Below are 19,275 nucleotides of genomic sequence, written 5' to 3'. Positions count from 1 at the left end.
AAAGAAAGAATGGGGCTAAGAAAAGGAGGAGAAAAAAGAGCACAGTGGGAAAAAAAAGGAGAAACTAAAAGAAGGACAGATTATTTTTTTAAAAAATAAAGAAGGTAGAGAATTCGGAAAGAAAAGACAGGGCTTGTAAGGAGAAAAAATAGGTATTATATAAAACCCAATAATGCAAATATCTTTCTGGGGAGGTAAATGGTATAAAGAAGAGAATGCACAAAAAAATTATCTTGGTTTGCAATAATTAATGACTATACAGACCTCTTAAAAAATACTGCCTTTTAAAAAATTCAGATAAAATGAAGCATTCCATGACAGTTGGAAATTTTAAAATAACAGTTATCAAATGATTATCAGATGAGCAGATTCTCAATATCTTCAGTGATTATAAAAATAAAAATAAAAATAGTCCTTTTTAGCAAGTTACTCAAATGTAAGTTTCACTGAGCCAAAAAAGTTCATAAGAACTTTGCCACATTCAACAACTAATATCAGATAAGGATCAGTTGAAACCAGTAACACTTGCCAAACTAGAATCTGCTTTGCCAATGAGGCATTTATTTTACTGCAGTTCACTATGGAGGTCTATAAACCTTTAAGTAGATATACCATTGTACTCAGAGATTTTTTTTTCTTTCCTTTTTTTTTTTTTTTTGGTTGTCACTAATGTGCACATGGAAGCCTCCTTGAGTTTGACGGGGAAAGTCCTTCACCATCCTTATCAAAAATCTGATTAATGAATAAGAACAACATTCTGGAAAGAAAAAAAAGATTCCTCAGGAGTAGAAACAGTAAGAAATACTGCTAAATCTACTCAAGTAGAAGAAATTTCTTCAGTTTTCACTTGAGAATCAGCTCGAACTGGAAACAGCTGTCTTTTATGTATAAGGGCTATTCTTTTTGCATGCTACACTGGAGAAATTTTAAGCATTTGTGCAACAACTGGTATTCCTGTTAACATAATCCAATGGATGAAGAAATACCATTAAAATGTCCATTCCCACACATAGAGGGGAACAACCCACACTGGGGCCTATCAGAGGGTAGCAGGTGGCCTGAGGGAGAGGATCAGAAAAAATAATGGATATTAGGTTTAATACCTGGGTGATGAAATAATCTATATGACAAACCCCATGACAAATTTTTGTATTTGTTACAAGATGTAACAAACATGCACATATTGCACACATACCCCTGAACTTAAAATAGAAGTTTTTTAATAAAGTCCATTCCTAACCTCCATTCCTAACCTAGATCGTTCTTTTTATTCCTAATGCTTCCAACTTCGGTATTTTCTAAGTAAGAAGTCCTTCTTATTTTTCAACTAATTGTCCTTTAGAAACCTGAAAAAAAAAGTTTCTACTATCCTCTTGATGTCAGGATCCCCCAGAACACATCTTAAAACTTTTAATAAGATTTTCTAGAGAATTGTGTTTTTAAAGAGTAAGTGTGGTCACATAAAAATTAATCTCATAAACATTTATCTTAATTATTTTGGCATATATTGATCACTTTTGGATTGATAAAAATGATTATTCTGCATTTCACTGGTTTGTACTTTTCAATAAAAAGCAAGCAGAAGAAATATTATCAATTAAAATAGAATTCACTAAAATTAAGCTTTTCAAACTAAACGACATAAAGATTCATAACAAAATGGTAAGCAGAAAAGTAGGTGAATAATATCATATATACTACATGATTCAAATGTTAAAAAAATAAGTATAAAAATATATCAAAATGTTACTAGTTAGCTCTTGATTAGTATATTGTTTTATTTTAAATACTCTTTGAATTAACCAAATTCTCTAAAATAATATTTTATTTTTAAGAGACATAGTTATAATTCTGTCATTTTAACATGAAATTTTAATAAATAATAAATTTGCTTTATATGTTTTCTAGATAGCAGACTCAAATAATCTTATGTTTTTACCTTATGAAAACTTCCATAAAATAATGTCTTTACTTCATCTGTGTCAAATGTAACAGTTTGCACCTCGCCTCTTGTATCCTTGTTAAAGAATGATAACGTCTTGCTAGAAGCTGCAATCAACATAAAAGTGTCATTAAATCATACGCGTTGTATACTTTTTTTTTTTAGACAGAGTCTCACTCTGTCATCCATGCTGGAGTGCAGTGGCATGATCTCGGCTCACTGCAACCTCTGCTGCCCAGGTTCAAGTGATTCACCTAACTCAGCCTCCCAAGGAGCTGGGATTACAGGCACCTGCCACTGCGCCCAGCTAATTTTTGTATTTTTTTAGTAGTGATGGGGTTTCACCACCGTGGCCAGGCTGGTCTTGAAGTCCTGACCTCCTGATCCACCCGCCATGGCCTCCCAAAGTGCCGGGATTACAGGCGTGAGCCAGAGTGCCGGCCTGAATTGTATACTTTTTATTTAAAGTATTACCAAATAATTCTTTTGGAGGAGATATCTTTAAAAATACAATAATTTGAGTTGTGATAAAATGCAATTAGAATATTTACTGATGTGTTATACTTGGAAAAGTTCAACCATAAAAGTATGTATCAAATAAATATATATATAATGTATATTCAGAAATTTTTTAAAAAGAGAAAAGAAAAACATAATCAAAACTATGTATGCATGTGCCTTAAGATAAAAATTCTTACGATCTGCAATCACTCCAACTTGTGGTTTGTAGTCTCTGTCTGTGATTTGCCAAATTGCAAAAGGGTCACTGGGAGTTTCTGAGAGAAGTCTGAATAATAATATAATGGTGTATGAAGGAGGAAGTCCATTTGGGTGTAGGTCTCTGTTGGATAAAACAAAAGAAAGAAAAAAAGAGGAAAGAAAAGAAGAAAGAAAAATTGATTGCTTTAACATCAAGAACAGAGACTATTTTAAATCTCTGCACCAGAATTTCATATGGGTAGTATTAGAGGCTATTTGTAACAATCTGGCTCCTTCTGACTTCTCTTTAGAAGGAGAAAAATATAGGAAATGCATCAAAAGAACAAACACAAAAGACCCATTATGTAAATTGTAATCAATTATTTCTAATTTGATAAAGTCAAGAAGTCTGGGAGATTACAAAATAGTTTTTTATCCTACTATTAATACCTACTTTTTCTAGACACACCGAAGATTATACAATTAAATGATAATTTTAGAATAATAAACATTATGACTATGGATATCATTTAAGGAGAACGAATCCAACTAAATATATTTAATTTCCAATCTCAGGCGTATGAGACCGTAAAATGGCTTAAGATTTTAATTTCTCTCTCCCTCCCTATCAGTGATAGTTTTTACACTTCCAAATTCCACCCCCCGCCCGAAATCAAATAAATCGCCCCCAGAGCTCATTATGTTCCCAAAAACAAAATCCATTTTAAATGTGAAGGCCATATACATGTGCAAACATTTAGTGATGATAAAAGGTTGTGAATCAATTAAAAGGAAATGTTTCTTGGCTCTAAGCTGTAAGTCAAAAAACAAAAAATTGGTCCCATGTGTCCCTCCAGAATTTAGCCAATCATTGTTCTGGGGGAATCTTTGAAGTGGAATTGATGGTTTTCTATCTGAGGCCATTTAATAACACTCTCTTCCTGAAGGTAAGAAAAAGAACCAGATAATAAACTCATAGAAAAGAAGCTATTCCTTCATGAATTTTGATAGAGGACACAGAGCTTCCATGTCCTAATACCATACCACTAATGCTATCTTGCTTTTAAAACATATGCTCTGGGTAAGTTGACATGATATCTTTTATATGTTCAAGAACCATCTTTATCATATTCTATATTAAAAATAATATTTTCTCCACATCAACTCTCATCTCTCACCTAGTCCATTTTTCTCCCTCCTTAATTAGTGCTTGTGAAAAAATTATGTAATTGTATTTATGATTCTTTCCTTTCAGTCAAAAGTTCTGTCTCTTGAGAAAACAATAGGGTGTCTTAAGTTAAAATGTAGAAATCATATGTTGAGCTGACTAGAGGAGTTAAACACTGGGTTTTAAGGCTCACTGGAAAGCCTAGAGCTCTGAGCCAACGTGGTTAACCATTATAAGAGTTAGAGACTTACAATGCGGTCAAACTACAACAATACGATCTGTGCCTCTTAAAATAAATTAGCTTTGGTTTTAGTCTGAATTTTCCATCAGCTTTCTCAGAGTATGTCATAATTCATACATCATTTCTGACCCTGTCCTGAGTTTCCAATAGCTTTATTTCTCATTATTCTTTTCTCTCCATAAATTGGCAAACATGTTCTTCAACATAAAAAGTTTTCATTTTAATGAATAAGAAATACAGATTTCAGTTATCATGCCCAGGTGCAAACGTTCATGAAATAAAATAATATCAACAGCTACACAACAGATTGCTAGAGCATCAGCCAGTAAAAACTGCCAACTGTCTGATCATGGACAAGAAAAACTACCTTTCATTTTCTAGAGGTCTGAAACATGAAAAAGAATGTTTGCTCTCATTCTACACTTATTCCATCCCGTCTTCTGCACCACAGGGAAAAATGTTCAAAATAATAAATTGCCTTCCTGTTTTAACAGCTTTCCTAGCCTTAAATTCAAAAGGGTCAGTAATCTGTTACCAGCATGAGTTTCTTGGATCCGGGAATAATGAGGCCTGAGCCTTAGTCTCCTGTGTGCAAACAACTATGTAACCTGAAAAACCCAACTGTATTTAAGAAAACCAATCAGGGTCATCCATAAGCAGTCTTTCAACAATTCTAAAGTTCCAGGATTCTGGGAAGTCAGCAAAGATTCAAGAACCTTTTGCAGGTCTTAAGAAAAAGAGAATCTCCTGTTAGCACACTTACGCTGTAGGCTGATTCACAAACGCATTCTTCTGAATCCTGTAAGCTGAGTAGCTGGGGAAAGACCCTGACTCCAAAGATACTCCTTGTACAGAAGCAAAATTCTTTTCTGTCAGATTGTATGCTTCAAGCATCTTAAAACCTTTACATCAGAAACGAAAATATTAAAAGGAGTATATTTTAATTTTTTATTGCTTAAATCTGGAAATTAATTAGCCCAAAAGTATAAATGCTTACCTGGTGACGTGTAGCCATCCAAATAAATGAGAGGACAACCTGCAATATACAGTGTTCTTTAAGTATGATTCACCAACACGATGTACAAATTATATACACACAGAAAGTAACAATGAACATATTTCAAGTAATGACATTGCTCATTCATTTATTAAAATAATTTCTCAATTTAATCTTCTATGAATTATTTCTTGTACACTTTCTATGTGTCGGAGAAATTATACTATTAACCAGCGTAACAAATATTTCCCTAACATTCTCTAATCCAACTGGATTTTTTTTTTTTTTTTTTGAGACAAAGTCTCGCTCTGTCCCCCAGGCTGGAGTGCAGTGATGCAATCTCAGCTTACTGTAACCTCCGCCTCCTGGGTTCAAGCAATTCTCCTATCTCAGCCTCCTGAGTAGCTGGGATTACAGGCACGCACCATCACGCCCAGCCAATTTTTGTATTTTTAGTAGAGACAGGGTTTCACCATGTTGGCCGGGATGGTCTTGATCTCTTGACCTTGTGATCTGCCCACTGCAGCCTCCCAAAGTGCTGGGATTACAGGCGTGACATGCCCAGCCCAAATGGAATTTTACGGTACTCTTAAAAATAATAAAATATAATTAAAGGAGGAATTTTTCATGTTTTTCAATAGATTTAAAGACCTTCCCTCCCAGGGAATTTTAGATTTCTGCAAAGGTAGGAGGAGCTTGTCCATCCTCAACCCTCTTCTCTGCCAAGTCTCCAAGCCTCGAACTGGCTACCAAACACCATGTAACAGTAACAAGCGTGCAGTAGTTTTTGCTCTGGACCCCTCAGTGTTGAGGGTACCATATGGCTGCATCACTGCATCTAGGACTACCTGGAGCAGAGGAGAAACCACTCCAGCCCTCTACTCACTTTCACCAGTGCAGCTCCACTCCAGAACTGCAGCATAAGTTTTCACAGTAAACCAAGAAAGTTTGTTTACTCTAACTAGAGTTCTGTTTTTAATAGAATGTTTAATGGGGGGAATATTATATTTATAAAGCATAGCCCTGTCTAGGATCTGGGATCTGGACCAGCCACAGACCCCTAATCTGTAGGATTAATTGCCTCCATAAACTATACCCCAGGAAATGGTGTTAATGGATGGTGTTAAGAATAAATTGACTTAAATAATCAATCTCTGGTTCTACACTGTAGTTAAAAAGCTGAACATGAAAATCTAAACCCAAACAAATGGGAGCCAACTGAATTTCTGGGGAACCATTATTTCATTGCTCTTTTGATGCACAGATGTTGACAGATGACTACCAATTGATTACTAATGGGGAAAACCTTCATCTCATAGAATGCAATTTTAAGCTGAGATTAATTTAACCAAATGTCACAGGCATTGTGGTGGTGGGAAAAGGATATACTAAAACACTTTCCATATAAGGAAATTACATATTCAAGGCTAAAAATGGACTCTGACAAGCATACATTTAGCATGATCTCAATAGGAACAATGATTCATCAGGTTCTCAAGTGATTACCCAGGATCTATTTATGCACAGACTTGATCCCACAAAGGATACAGAATTATCTACCAAATAATTATTTTTCAGAATAAGTGAGGTTATAGATCCGTGTTGACTGTGACTTACTTGAAGTGGCAGTTTCACAAACAAATGTAATAAGATTGTCCTCGATCTTCTCAAAAGATTCAAAGTCGTCCACAATGAACACGTGCCGTTCACTTGGTTTGCTGGCAATGTTGGCAAGCTCATTGTAGTCAACATCAGCCACACCAACTACAAACACACTGAACCCTGCAAAGTCACATTTATAGAATGAATCATATCTCTTTTTCTGTCCTTGTTACAACAATGCAAAAAAATTCTTATCTGAAATGATGCTGTATTTTCTTAATGTATGCAGCAAGTCCTTTTATTTGACATAAACTCTTTAATAAATATACACTTTTTACAGGTCTTTCTATTTTTTAGTTTACAAAACTCATTTAATTTGATTTCCTAAGATAAAATCCTAACAATTCAAATATGAAGATTTTAATAGCAAAAAGACTTCATGTGGTACACACTGCCTTCCACAGGTCCACAGTCCTGATAGACACATGAGTTCTGCATCCATTAATATTTTAAGCTTATGTGACTCAGACATCAAGAATGGGCTCACTTTAAAATTTGGATTCTTGAAACTGATTATCTCTGGAAACTCGGGCTCAAAGGCAGAACTTTGGATATCTTGAAAATGGAATCTACAACTCCCACTGGCAACAGAAAGGCTATGACGAATAAGAAAGTTTAGGCTATGACAAGTAAGCACATTTTTCACTCCAAAAGCTAAACTTGACATTAGGGGGAAAAAAAAGCTACATAAGGAATTAGGAATATATTTAGATATAAATAAGGTAACGTGAGAAGCAAATATTCACAAGCCCAAACTTAAATCTACCAGGAGTCACAAACATGCAAAAATCTGTGTAGGGTGTATAACATAATGGCAATACATTTTATAAAAGATCAGCATGAACAACCTCTACTGAAAAAAGACAGTATGACTTAGCACTAATCATAACTCATAACTTTAGCCAAAGAATCATGCATGTGGAGATGACAAGTTCCATGTAATTAAGTATTTTATAACTTACTACAATAAATTATGCATAAAATTCTCTCTAAAAATATATCCATCTTAGATCCTGCTTGGGACAGCAAGGGGTAGGGGATTGTTAATTCAAGTACTGAAAAGATCTGCTTTCATCTCTAATGATCATAAATAACTAATCCAAAGGACAGTGTGTCCAGGAGGCTGTCAGTATATTTGATTGGCAAGATGGCTCCCTAAGACCTCAATACTCCTACTTTGCAATGTCTTTTAGCAATCATTAAGTGCATCTACAAAGATGTGCTAAAGTTAAAGGCTTCTCTTTTTCTCTCCTTGCACAGGAAGCAGTATCAAGATTCATTTCTGCTATGGCAGGAAGCGTGCTCTAGCATCATCCCATTATTGTTGCTTTCTGTAGCCTTTCAGCCACTATGGGAAAATATTGTTTGCCCCTTGTCAATCCTGAACCACATCTTACACGAAGAATATACCATGTCATTTTCGAGCAGTTGCAAACCATTCCATAATGAAATATAAACTAGCATTATGAATTACAAAGGTATACAGTGCAGAGTGAAACAGGAACAATAATGTAAAATCAGCAAATTTAGTTTTTTGCAATCATTCGTGAACATTTAAAAATTTTAAAACTTGCAAGTGCAATCAAATTCATGCATGTGCTTGCCTGACTGCTGGATGACCAAAGCTGCCTTCTTGACCTCATCCTGTGACCGACCATCTGTGACCACAACCAACACCTTAGGGACATTCTTCCTCATGCCGCTCTCCCAGGTCAAGACTTTCTCCTTGATAAACGTGAGGGCCTTGCCTACAGAATGTGGCATGGAACATTTTAGTGTCACCTCAGTGAAAACTACCCGAATGCCATTAGTCACACACAACTGATAAGAATCTGGACATTAGTGTGAGATAATACACTCAGTGCTGCCACTACAACTGCTTGGGGAGTAAAGGTCTACATATACACACACCTGTTCTTGTGTTTCCTCCTCTGTACCTAATGTTCTGAAGGGCCCCAAGGGCTAGGGCCTTGTCATTGTACGTGTTCAGCTTGAACTCAGACTTGACCTCATCACTGTATTGAACAAATGAAACCTGAAAAGAAATGGGGTTTGGCAGTGAGCCTAAGTCATCTCATTTTATATTTCAATCTTCGAATGATTCTCTAGCTGCAGAACAAGGGGGGCCAGTAAAAAGTATCTCAGACCTGATAGAATATGGTAAGCTCTTTACAGCCAATATTACAACACTGACTGCTATTGTCTCATTAAATTCTCTAATTTTAAATCTTCAATGAAATTGTCATAATTGACATTAATAATGAAAATACACCATATTCATATTGTGCCTTTTTCTAGGACATAGAAAGGGATGGATAAGGCTGGAGAGCAGTGAGATCCCAGGATTAGACATGAGAACGCACCATCTCAAATCCAAATGGTTAAACAGTTGACTCAGCCAACTACTACTTCTCACTGACTATATCTGTTCTTTACAGCAATATAAAAATGTCACATGTGATTATAATCATCCCTCATCACAAACTCACTGAAAATGGGATTTAGTGGAAAAAGTACAGGCTTCAGACTCAGGATTCCCTGGGCTCAAATCCCAGCTCTGGCAATTAATAGCTGTGTGACAATGGATTTTTTATCAGTAAAAGGAGGATAACTATAGCTACCTTCTAGGGTTGTTTTAAAGACTAATAATCCTGTCTACAAAGTAGTGCATAGAAGTTAATAAAATATGGTAGCTATTTTTTGTTAGAAATACAAATTCCTAACAGGATGAAGAAATAGCTTGCTTGTTGACACATTAAGAATATAACCACATTAAATTAAGAATATAACTAGGGTGAATTTTTACACTTCTTGGGTTGGATCAATGTCCAGAGGATTGAGGATTTGAAATTTAGTATAGTACTATAAAAGAGGATATGTTTTGTTGATAAAATTGTTTGTGGGTTATTTCAAAATACCTTATTTTCATGATGCCACAATGATGATCAAACTGCCAAAATAAAGTAAAAAATTCACCAAAGAAATAGGAAAGAAAAGGAGAAGAGAATCTTTTTTTAAAAGAACATAGTCTCAGGAGGCCAAGGTGGGTGAATCACAAGGTCAGGAGATCAAGACCATCCTGGCCATCATGGTGAAACCCCACCTCTACTTAAATACAAAAAAATTAGCCAGGTGTAGTGACACGTGCCTGTATTCACAGCTACTGGGGAGGCTGAGGCAAGAGAATCACTTGAACCCGGGAAGCAGAGGTTGCAGTGAGTCAAAATCACGCCACTGCACTCCAGCCTGGTGACAGAGAAAGGCTCTACTGAAAAAAAAAAAGTGTCTTGCTTTAAGGAGTCAATAATTTAAATAGAAGAGAGTCACATGAATAGTGACAATACTAAGTGATATTTGTTGTAATGCAGCAATACAGACAAAATACTTCAAAAGCATGGAATGGGTAAAGCCATCATGGTTTCTCACCAGAGGGGGCGGAATTTTAATTGGGTTTTCAAAATTACAGAATCCAAGAAATACTTAATAATAGCTTGAATCCAATTATCAGAAAGGTCTGTGAACACCACCTAAAATAGTTTAGAGCTACTGGACGTGAGTGTTCCTAAGTCCATGGGAGGTGCAAGGGCAGGGTGGGGGTGCAGTGTGGAGATTCTCAGCTTTGTGCAGGCAGGTTAGGGTTACACAATGATTTATTCTTTGAGGCCTCTCATGGAAATACAAACTTCTCTAAGTACTTCCGTACAACAAATATATTTGGAGTAATTTCAGAGCAAGATAATTGGTAGTTATCATTTTAAAAAAACAAATGAAATACCCTTTAGCTCAACAATGGACATTCTTCTGGTCACAGTAATTATCTGCAAAGTAATGATAGAGGCAGCAAGTTCTACACACCCACTCCAGTCACTGTTTATCACTGATTCTTCTAACTTCACAGGGAATGACAATCACAATGAATTTAATAACCAGAACTTTGGATGAACTTCTATAGAAATGTGTCATGGTTGGAAGTTTCAAGCAGGAAGTTAGAGTCAGAATCCCCTAAGTTCTCCGATAGGAATCTCATCTAGCCAAAGATAAAAACTAAAGGAACATTTATTTTTCTGTTTATTTATCAGTTACACCCAATTCCCTCCCAAAAATACATAAGTAAAGGAGATAGCAAATAAAAGAAGGTCAAAACGAATTTATATTGAAAAGAATTTTTACTTAAAAATTCAAAGGAAAGGCAAGACATCACAAATAAGTAGCCACTGGTGAAATGACACTCACCTGAATCCCAGCAGGGCTGATTTCATCAAAGCCTCCCACAGTATTGAAGATGAATTTTACAACTTTGTTAAAATTATCATCCCCAATGCTCCAAGAGGCATCAGTCAAGAACACAATATCTGCCTTGGCTCCTTTGCATACTGCAAAAAAAGAAAAAAAAAAAAAGAAAAAAACAGAGGAAGCCCCAAATCTCATGAATTCTTTCATTTAAATGACATCACTTAATTTTAATTGTAGTATAACATCTTGCTACCTAAAGTGTGGCTCTGCAGCAACAGCACTGCCTGGGAGATTGTTAGAAATGCAGAATCTTGGGTCCTACCGCAGACTTCCTGAATCAGTACCAACAGTAATGAGATGCCCAGATGACTAAGATGCACAATCAATTTGAGAAGCATTGGTCTAACTGACCCTCAATACCTGCTTTGGAATTACGCCATTTGTCTAGATCCATTATGCAAAGATACGATCTTACCTGGTGGAACTCTTCAAGTAGTTCTGAACAACAAACGAGAGAAAAAATCAAATACAATGTCCAGAATTAAAAGAAAGCTATCAGTGGGTTTGGAGATTTGGAATATAATTATTAAAGATTGATTTGATGCAAATAAGTTATTTTTAAATTATAAATTAAGCCACTAGGCCGGGCGCGGTGGCTCACGCCTGTAATCCCAGCACTTTGGGAGGCCAAGGTGGGTGGATCACGAGGTCAAGAGATCGAGATCATCCTGGTCAACATGGTGAAACCCTGTCTCTACTAAAAATACAAAAAATTAGCTGGGCATGGTGGTGCGTGCCCATAATCCCAGCTACTCAGGAGGCTGAGGCAGGAGAATTGCCTGAACCCAGGAGGTGGAGGTTGCGGTGAGCCGAGATCGTGCCATTGCACTCCAGCCTGGGTAACATGAGTGAAACTCTGTCTCAAATAAAAAAAATAATAAAATAAATAAATAAATAAAATAAATTAAGCCACTAGAATCATATGTAGGGAAAAAGAGGAGAAAATAAAGAAATAGTTTTATTTCAATATCTAGACTTGGAGGCTAAAAAAAAATCCAAAAAAATTAACAAAATTTTAGTTTATAAAAACTTCACAAATAAAAGTGTAACACCAAGAGTGAACTGTAATGTAAACTATGGACTTTGGGTGGGAATGATGTGTTGATGTAGGTTCATCAGTTGCAATAAATGTACCACCTGGATATGGGATGTTAATAGTGGAGGAGCCTGGGCATGTGTGGGGAAGGGCAGTCCGTCTGGGAGATGAAAAATCTCTGCATCATCCCTGCAATGCTGCTGTGAAACTAAAACTACTCTAAAAAATAAAGCCTATTTAAAAAGAAAACAAACTTGTTTTTAAGCCAAGATTATTTACTGAATTTCTTTTGATATCTAATTTAAAGGAAAACATCATTATTTTACTCTACAATAATACACTTTTAATTTTTCATTTTACTTACATAAGAGGTTTAATAAAGTTGTGACATTCTAAATCCTTTTAAGATAAAAGAAAAATATATTTAAAATCTGAAATGCTTTCTTTTAAATGCTGGAAACAGCATATGAGAAAAGAATAATCCAGTAGTTATTTAACTTTAATTTGATAAAGTGCTAAAGAATTGTCCTCAAGTGCTGAGAGACCAACCTTAATAGATCAGTATGTCATTTTACCAGTTCACTGCAAGTTACAATTATCTTTCAAACTGTGGTGAATGGAAATTTTTTTAGTTTTGTGTAGTCCAGGGAACTTCTCAGGTTGGACGCCAGGAATTTTAAAGCCAACAGCCTCAGGATTTAGGTTGCAAATATAGCCAAAAGGGTTCAACGTGCTTACTGATGCCAGCAGATAGGAGAAAGAAACGTCCAGCATATAACTATGGATCATGGAAGACTTTAATCTGTAAAACTGAGGAAAGAGACTTCCAACTGAAGAGCTGGAATAATTTATGACTAATTTTATTCACGCCAAAATGTGCCCAGAGATGAAAAGAAACAAATTACTGGTAATCTTTTCTTTGATTCTAAAAACTCTTCGGCAGCAATAACAAATCAGAAATGTTCTACATTGATTGTAAATGATGCACATGCAGCATAAATAAGAAGTCTATAACTCCCTATCAGCTGAATGTATTGCCTACGTAGTTGTACTTACCATCCCGGGCTGGTGGAATGGTGGGAGCGGGAGGAGGTGTAGGTGGCTCTGTAGGGGCTTCTGTTGGTTTTACAGCTAGAATTTTAAAATAATAATTAGAAAAACGGCATGTACACATTTGATATCCCAGAAAGTAAATTTTAAGAGCAATTTAAATCCTGGATGCCAAATCAAGTCTTACAAAATAAGGCACCATTGTCGTCAGTACTGACATACTGGGAATTCTATTCCATCCAAATTTGATGTCATTGGTAGTCATTCAACATCCACTACAGCTACAGAAAATAAAGATCAAAAGGGAAAATGTAAGGCCTTCAGATAGGGTCAAACGAGTAAGGTTCACTAATAAGAATTCACCTTCTCATTGTCAGCAAGAGCCATCTCTTGCTCCTATTTAGCCCTTTCTCAAAGTAGCCCCAACTCTATAACAGGGACAACTTGCAATTACATAAAAAGGTCCTGAGCCAGCTTTAGACTCCACCATCATCCCATCATTATTGCTACCCCTGGAAGAGGTAGCTGCACAGGATTCACTTAAGTCTTCCTTTCCTAGAGCATTCTATTCTAAAGCCTTATGAAGGCTTTCCAGGTTCCTCAAAAACTTACTGGTATGTTCTTTAACAGAGACTCCTGGTCCCTCAAGATTTGGTGTCTGCACAAAAACAGTGACACCATAATCAGTGTCTGGTGAAAGGCCAGTGAAGCAGTGACTGGTTTCTGATCCACGCACTGTAATTTCTTGTCCTCTGGTTCCTGATTGTGACAACAAAGGAAAATGCCAGTGTCATCATCAATTATATTTAAAGACAATTTTATATATCACTGTTATAAACAAAATGGCATCTTCTTCACTGAATTTAAAAGGTTTCCACGACATGCTCCAGCACATTTTTTTCTTTTGTACACACATACCATCTGCAGGGCTTAGTTTTAATCTGTAGGACGTGGCTGCCCGGTGAGGTGACCATTTGACACAGAATGTATCCCACCCAATCTGGTAAGTTTTCAGATCTGTTACATTTAAATATACTACAAAATAAAGAAAGAAAGAGATTTATTTTGTAAATTAAAGCAAAAAAAGGTATACTTTTAATCATAATACAATTTTCAAACTTTCACTGTGGCTGAAAAAAAGTTCAGAATCTTAATATGTTTCCTTATAAGAAACATACATGAACCATATCTGAAAACAGTTGTACTGCCAAAACAGACCTCCCTTTCCATCACTGATTTTCAAGTTCAGGAAATTCCATATAGTCTCTCTCAAAACTAAGAATTTCAAAAACATCTTATGGAAAATAATAAAAAAAAATTCTAAAAGGATATCTGCTAAGTTGTTAAATAATTATCAAAGTAATGGTGACATTAAAATATGTGGACTGAATCATTAATAATGATTCAATAATTAAGTCAAATTAAATCAATGGATTTAGGTTAATATATATCTTAATATCAAATGTCAGAAAAACTAAGTAGCACCACAGATCTCATTTTGCAGGTCATTCATGGATTAAATGACAATTTCTATAATTTTTATCTTTTAAAATTCAAAATACAATATTTTATGTGAAATACACATAAATTTCTCATCACATACATTTTTATATACTCAATTATAATATTTATTTATTTGGATCAGTAACCAGACACAAAATAGCCTGCCTATATAATGCTGAAGAAACATGTGTATGTTCAGAAATGGTAAAATTAAAACAGGCTGACCTGATAATTCCTACTACACTTTTTCTTACAACCATGAAAATATTCATGACTCACATGTAGTGCCTTGATCTGTCAAGGGTACGCTGAGTCCGGAATCATATTGAGCATAAACATTCACATCGTAGGTGGTGCTGGGATTGAGGTTGTGTAAGGTGTATGATGTTACTTCTCCAACAAAGGCTTCCATGGGCTCATTGGAACCTTTATTAACAACCACAAAAATACATGGAAATATGCCATCACTACCGTTAAATTTTGCTTAAAATTAAAGATCTTATAGTCAAAGGGTAGTATGAACACCATTAATTCCATAGTCCTCACGCATTTACTCACTGAAGCACATGCTACATCATATAGTAAATATAAAACTGTAAGCAGAGACTGAATTCTTCACCCTCCTATTCTCAAAGCATAGCACAGTACCTGGAATATAGTAGGTATATAGTCAATGTTTCTTTAAAGAATGAATTCTCAAACTTCTTTCTCAAGCCCTACTTTGCCAGCATAGTGTTTTGCATACAGTAGGTGTTCAACTGACACTTTTTTAAGAATTTCTATCTTGGACCTCATTCCACATATTTTGGCTGCTAAAAGTCCTTAGTTACCAGCCCCACTTTCTTTTTCAAGTTCTCTTTCTATTTCTTACAAAGATTCACATTTTATTTCCTTTCTCTTGCCTTCTCTCTTTTTTTTTCTAGTTCATACTCTTCCTAGATATATGGGAGATACCCTAACAAATTTGGTACAAAGAGCATTTTTCTTCTAGTTTTACTAAGCATACAGATAGAACATCAAAACAAAAAAATAACAAATAATTTAATCAAGGTGATATTAATTTAGGTAAATTTTCAGTGGGGATTTGAAAGCAAGGTTACATAAATAAACTGCATGGGATCCATGCCCAACATGAAATAATACGTGGGCATACTGGGAACAATACAGAGGAATACTGATGAAACATGCATTCTTTCATGATCATATAGCATGTCTGAAGACAGGCATCTTTGATTTGTGCAATTTTATGAACGAGGTCAAACTTTTTAATCATGAAATTTAATAAGAATCTCATCTACACCTATAATAACAATGATACTTTAGAAGATTGGCTTAAAATGTTATTTCCAGAAACATTGCCTTTGGTGACAGGAAACTTAATGTGACATCCGAACTCTCAGGAGAATCCAATAGTGAGGGATGAAAGAGAAAATACCCTCATGCAAATAACCTTACAAAGCATTTCAGTGATGACAAAGGCACTTCCTTACCCACTGGCTTATATACAATTTTGTATCCAAGAACTGGAGAGGGTGAAGGATCCCAGGACACCCTGAATCTTGTATACCATTCGTCAGAGATGTGTATGTTCTGAGGAGGAAGGAGTCCAACTGCAAACAAACATTGACACACATTACTGACCTTTTATTGGCACACAGGGAGAGCACAGAACTTTAAAAATATTGACAGGAAAGCCCAGTGGAAGCAATTTCATAATATTCCATAATGCCTTATCCAGAAAACAATTAAAAGACATTAAATATTCAAAAATGCTTAATAGTTTTCCAAATTTAAACAGCAACTCAAATGGACTCAAGAACTAGTGATTTTCAGAAGAGCCTTCTCAGCAGGAAGCAGCATCCAGAGCTGGAATGTTCTATGACTCAGAATTATAGAAAACAAAAGAGATCTCAAATCCTTTTTAGAATGCCATAGATTATAGGTTGTTAGAACCAGAAAGTAATTTAGAGACTCTCTAGTCCAATCACTTCATCAAATACTTAAGATATGATTTGCCCAAAACCACACAGCTACCTACTAATTAAAATAATGTTTTTTTCCTGTACCTCTCTATCCTCCACCAGTACGGCCTAAAGTAAATCCTTAAGCCTCCAGAGATACTGTCCCCAAGCCCATAACTTGTAAAATCAATGCCATTCAGTTAGCGTGTTAAGTAGTTGCTGAGTTTACTAATCATAGCATTACAGAAACAACAAATCCAACTTGAAAAACTTCTTTTTTATAAGAGAAACAAAATATGACTTTGGCCCTTCCTGGGAAATTCAAGATCTAATAAAAAAGAAAAAAAAGGCCCATTTTGATAACGAGATTCTGAAATATGCCATTTTCCCCAGGAAAGTCCCAAAATATAGCTAAAACCTGAGAAAATTCAAAAAGCGAGATTGTTAAATCATCTAAAGTCATGTGAGTGTCCATTGACTCAGTCCTATAGAAAACAATATCAATAAACACAGATTCTTGACCTTGAGAGACTGAGCTGAGTCAACTCTAGTCGTACATTTCCCTTAGGAGCTTTCAAATGTCACCTCTTCGAATTCTGTAATGGTGTCGAGATCATTTAAGCACCAAGAGACTTTTGGCAAGTAACTGCAGAAAGAATCCTGAAGTCATGTTACTTAAGTAGACTTGTGGTGAATGAACTATAAAAGAGCAATGTCAATATTTACCAGTAACAAAACTCAGACCTAGAGTTCATCCTACCTTTATGCTAAACTAGTGGCTCTCAGCCATGGCTGCACATTAATTAGGACATCAGCAGGTCCAGCCCACGCCTCACACAGCTACATCAGTATATCTGGGAGTGGAACCCAGGAATAAGTATTTTTAAAGCTCCTCAGGTGACTGTAGCAAGCAACCACATTAGAGAATTTTTAAACCCTAAAAAATTACCACCAATATAGCATAAAAAGGGATCTGAACATTGAAAATTCTTTGTAAATTGCTTAGTACAATTAAAAAAATATATTTTTCTTTTTCAGAAAAAGATAAATTTGTAGACAGAAAATGATTGCTGATCATCTCACTTCTGTATTTATGACAAGATTCAAACACAATGGAATATTTCTTACTGATACTATATTGCCTTAACAGTTATAGCCTTAACTGACACCAAAAAAATTGAAACATTATTCAGAGAATATGCAATGGTTTTCCAAAGAAGAAATAAAACTATCTCAAGCAAATAAAACTATGTAGATTGTTTTCTTTTTTTTCTCTTAGTGAACCTTTAAAAAGTTAAAAACAAATTCTTTTCATGTCATCATTTTGACAAAATTTAATAGTGTGGCATTCAAGATGTATTGGTGAAGACAAAATTTTAAGGTTTTAAAAGGTATAAAAGTAACATTAAGATCTTAACAACTTCAAAGCAAAAAAAAGCGGGGAGGGGTATAAAACACTTACCAGTTCTTCCATTTCCTGTTAGATGGCCACCATCTCCATCTTCATAAACAGCAATAACAGTAATTTTATATGGCGTATCAGATTGCAGGGGCTGTAGCATTACATTGTTTCTTCTGCCTGGAACTGTAGTCTACAAGGAAGTTAAATTATAAATGTATTACCATCTAGAAGACTTCCAGATCAAAAGACAATATTGTATTATGTACTCCCATAAACAGTAATAGTTTTTTTCATATTTTATTTTCGTTGCACAATGCTCATGACAAGACAAGCTATCTTCACTGCTTCTCTCCAGTACAGGAGAGTGGTTTTACAGTCAGACAGATCTGGGTTCAAATCCCAGATCAGCCACTTAACAGCCATGTGACTTAACATCTCCTAAGAAAATTGCATTAAAAGCATTACCATGTACAACACTTTAGAACACTTTATTGTGTACTGCAGCCCTCAGTAGTAAGTTTGTTTCTTCAGATCTCATCATTACATGTTCCATTTTCATGTACCAATATGTACCCAGTACCCACTGTGGACCAGGCACAGTGGGACAGGTATTAGCTACAGGGAATCCACTGGTAAGCAAAAATTGACTCAGTTTTCGCCCTCAAAAATATCAGTTTGGCTGATACTAGTTAGCTGAAAAGGATGGGAATATATTCAACTACCTCTTTGAAGAGGAAATAAACCAGACATCTCAATCTCTTTTCTAAACCTATGCTTTGTTTCTACAGACAACACGGATAAGGTATCCCAGTGAATCCTGGCCTGGAGTCCTATAACTACAAATGATAGATTATGTTTTTAATGTTTTCAGAAAGTAAAGGTAAATTGCATATTTGTCCATGGCAAGGCTGAACAAACACTAACTGTGAGTTTCTCTGCTTTGGCAAACTAATTGTAGTAGTACTGTTTATCTCATTTTGATCAGAAACTATAAGTAGTAGTTACATGTGTTTCTTATAAATAAAAATAGGGACTTGAATTAAAGGTTACTATATCAAGTTCAAGTAGATGAAACATTTCAACACATGGGCTCATGGAGGGAGATTATCTAAGATGATCTATGTGGTAAAAAGATGGCAAAACACAGACCTAATTTACAATCAACATCTTGTGCAATATTCTCCAAGTATATCACAGCAATTCATCACTAAATTTCAAACAAAGTAGTTAGTTTTTCCATTTTTTCACTCATAACAAATGGATGCGCACAGTGAGGGCTATGAGGAAGCTGCCAGAAACTTGAATTTGGTTCTGGAAAGAC

General features: G+C 35.4%; 1 protein-coding gene across 6 annotated transcripts in view; it reads right to left on the bottom strand.

Annotated features, from left to right (window-relative positions):
* The window catches only part of COL12A1 (collagen type XII alpha 1 chain), a 121,740-nt gene that overhangs the window by 26,800 nt on the left and 75,665 nt on the right, over positions 1 to 19,275 (bottom strand). For all 6 annotated transcript variants that reach the window (XM_032275495.1, XM_032275493.1, XM_032275498.1 and 3 more), the window contains 14 exons: positions 18,015 to 18,144; positions 16,082 to 16,201; positions 14,871 to 15,017; positions 14,007 to 14,123; positions 13,701 to 13,847; positions 13,095 to 13,169; positions 10,943 to 11,082; positions 8,621 to 8,744; positions 8,314 to 8,457; positions 6,665 to 6,829; positions 5,048 to 5,086; positions 4,814 to 4,952; positions 2,641 to 2,783; positions 1,940 to 2,049 (listed from right to left, as the gene is read on the bottom strand). In XM_032275495.1, coding sequence (XP_032131386.1) covers positions 1,940 to 2,049; positions 2,641 to 2,783; positions 4,814 to 4,952; positions 5,048 to 5,086; positions 6,665 to 6,829; positions 8,314 to 8,457; positions 8,621 to 8,744; positions 10,943 to 11,082; positions 13,095 to 13,169; positions 13,701 to 13,847; positions 14,007 to 14,123; positions 14,871 to 15,017; positions 16,082 to 16,201; positions 18,015 to 18,144 — 1,740 coding nt within the window. The remainder of the gene's footprint in view (positions 1 to 1,939; positions 2,050 to 2,640; positions 2,784 to 4,813; positions 4,953 to 5,047; positions 5,087 to 6,664; positions 6,830 to 8,313; positions 8,458 to 8,620; positions 8,745 to 10,942; positions 11,083 to 13,094; positions 13,170 to 13,700; positions 13,848 to 14,006; positions 14,124 to 14,870; positions 15,018 to 16,081; positions 16,202 to 18,014; positions 18,145 to 19,275) is intronic.

Source organism: Sapajus apella, unplaced genomic scaffold (genome assembly GCF_009761245.1).
Source record: "Sapajus apella isolate SASKATOON/1434 unplaced genomic scaffold, GSC_monkey_1.0 scaffold6, whole genome shotgun sequence".
NCBI lineage: Eukaryota > Metazoa > Chordata > Mammalia > Primates > Cebidae > Sapajus > Sapajus apella.
Note: the sequence above shows the minus strand (reverse complement) of the source record. Positions and strands in the feature narration are given on the sequence as shown.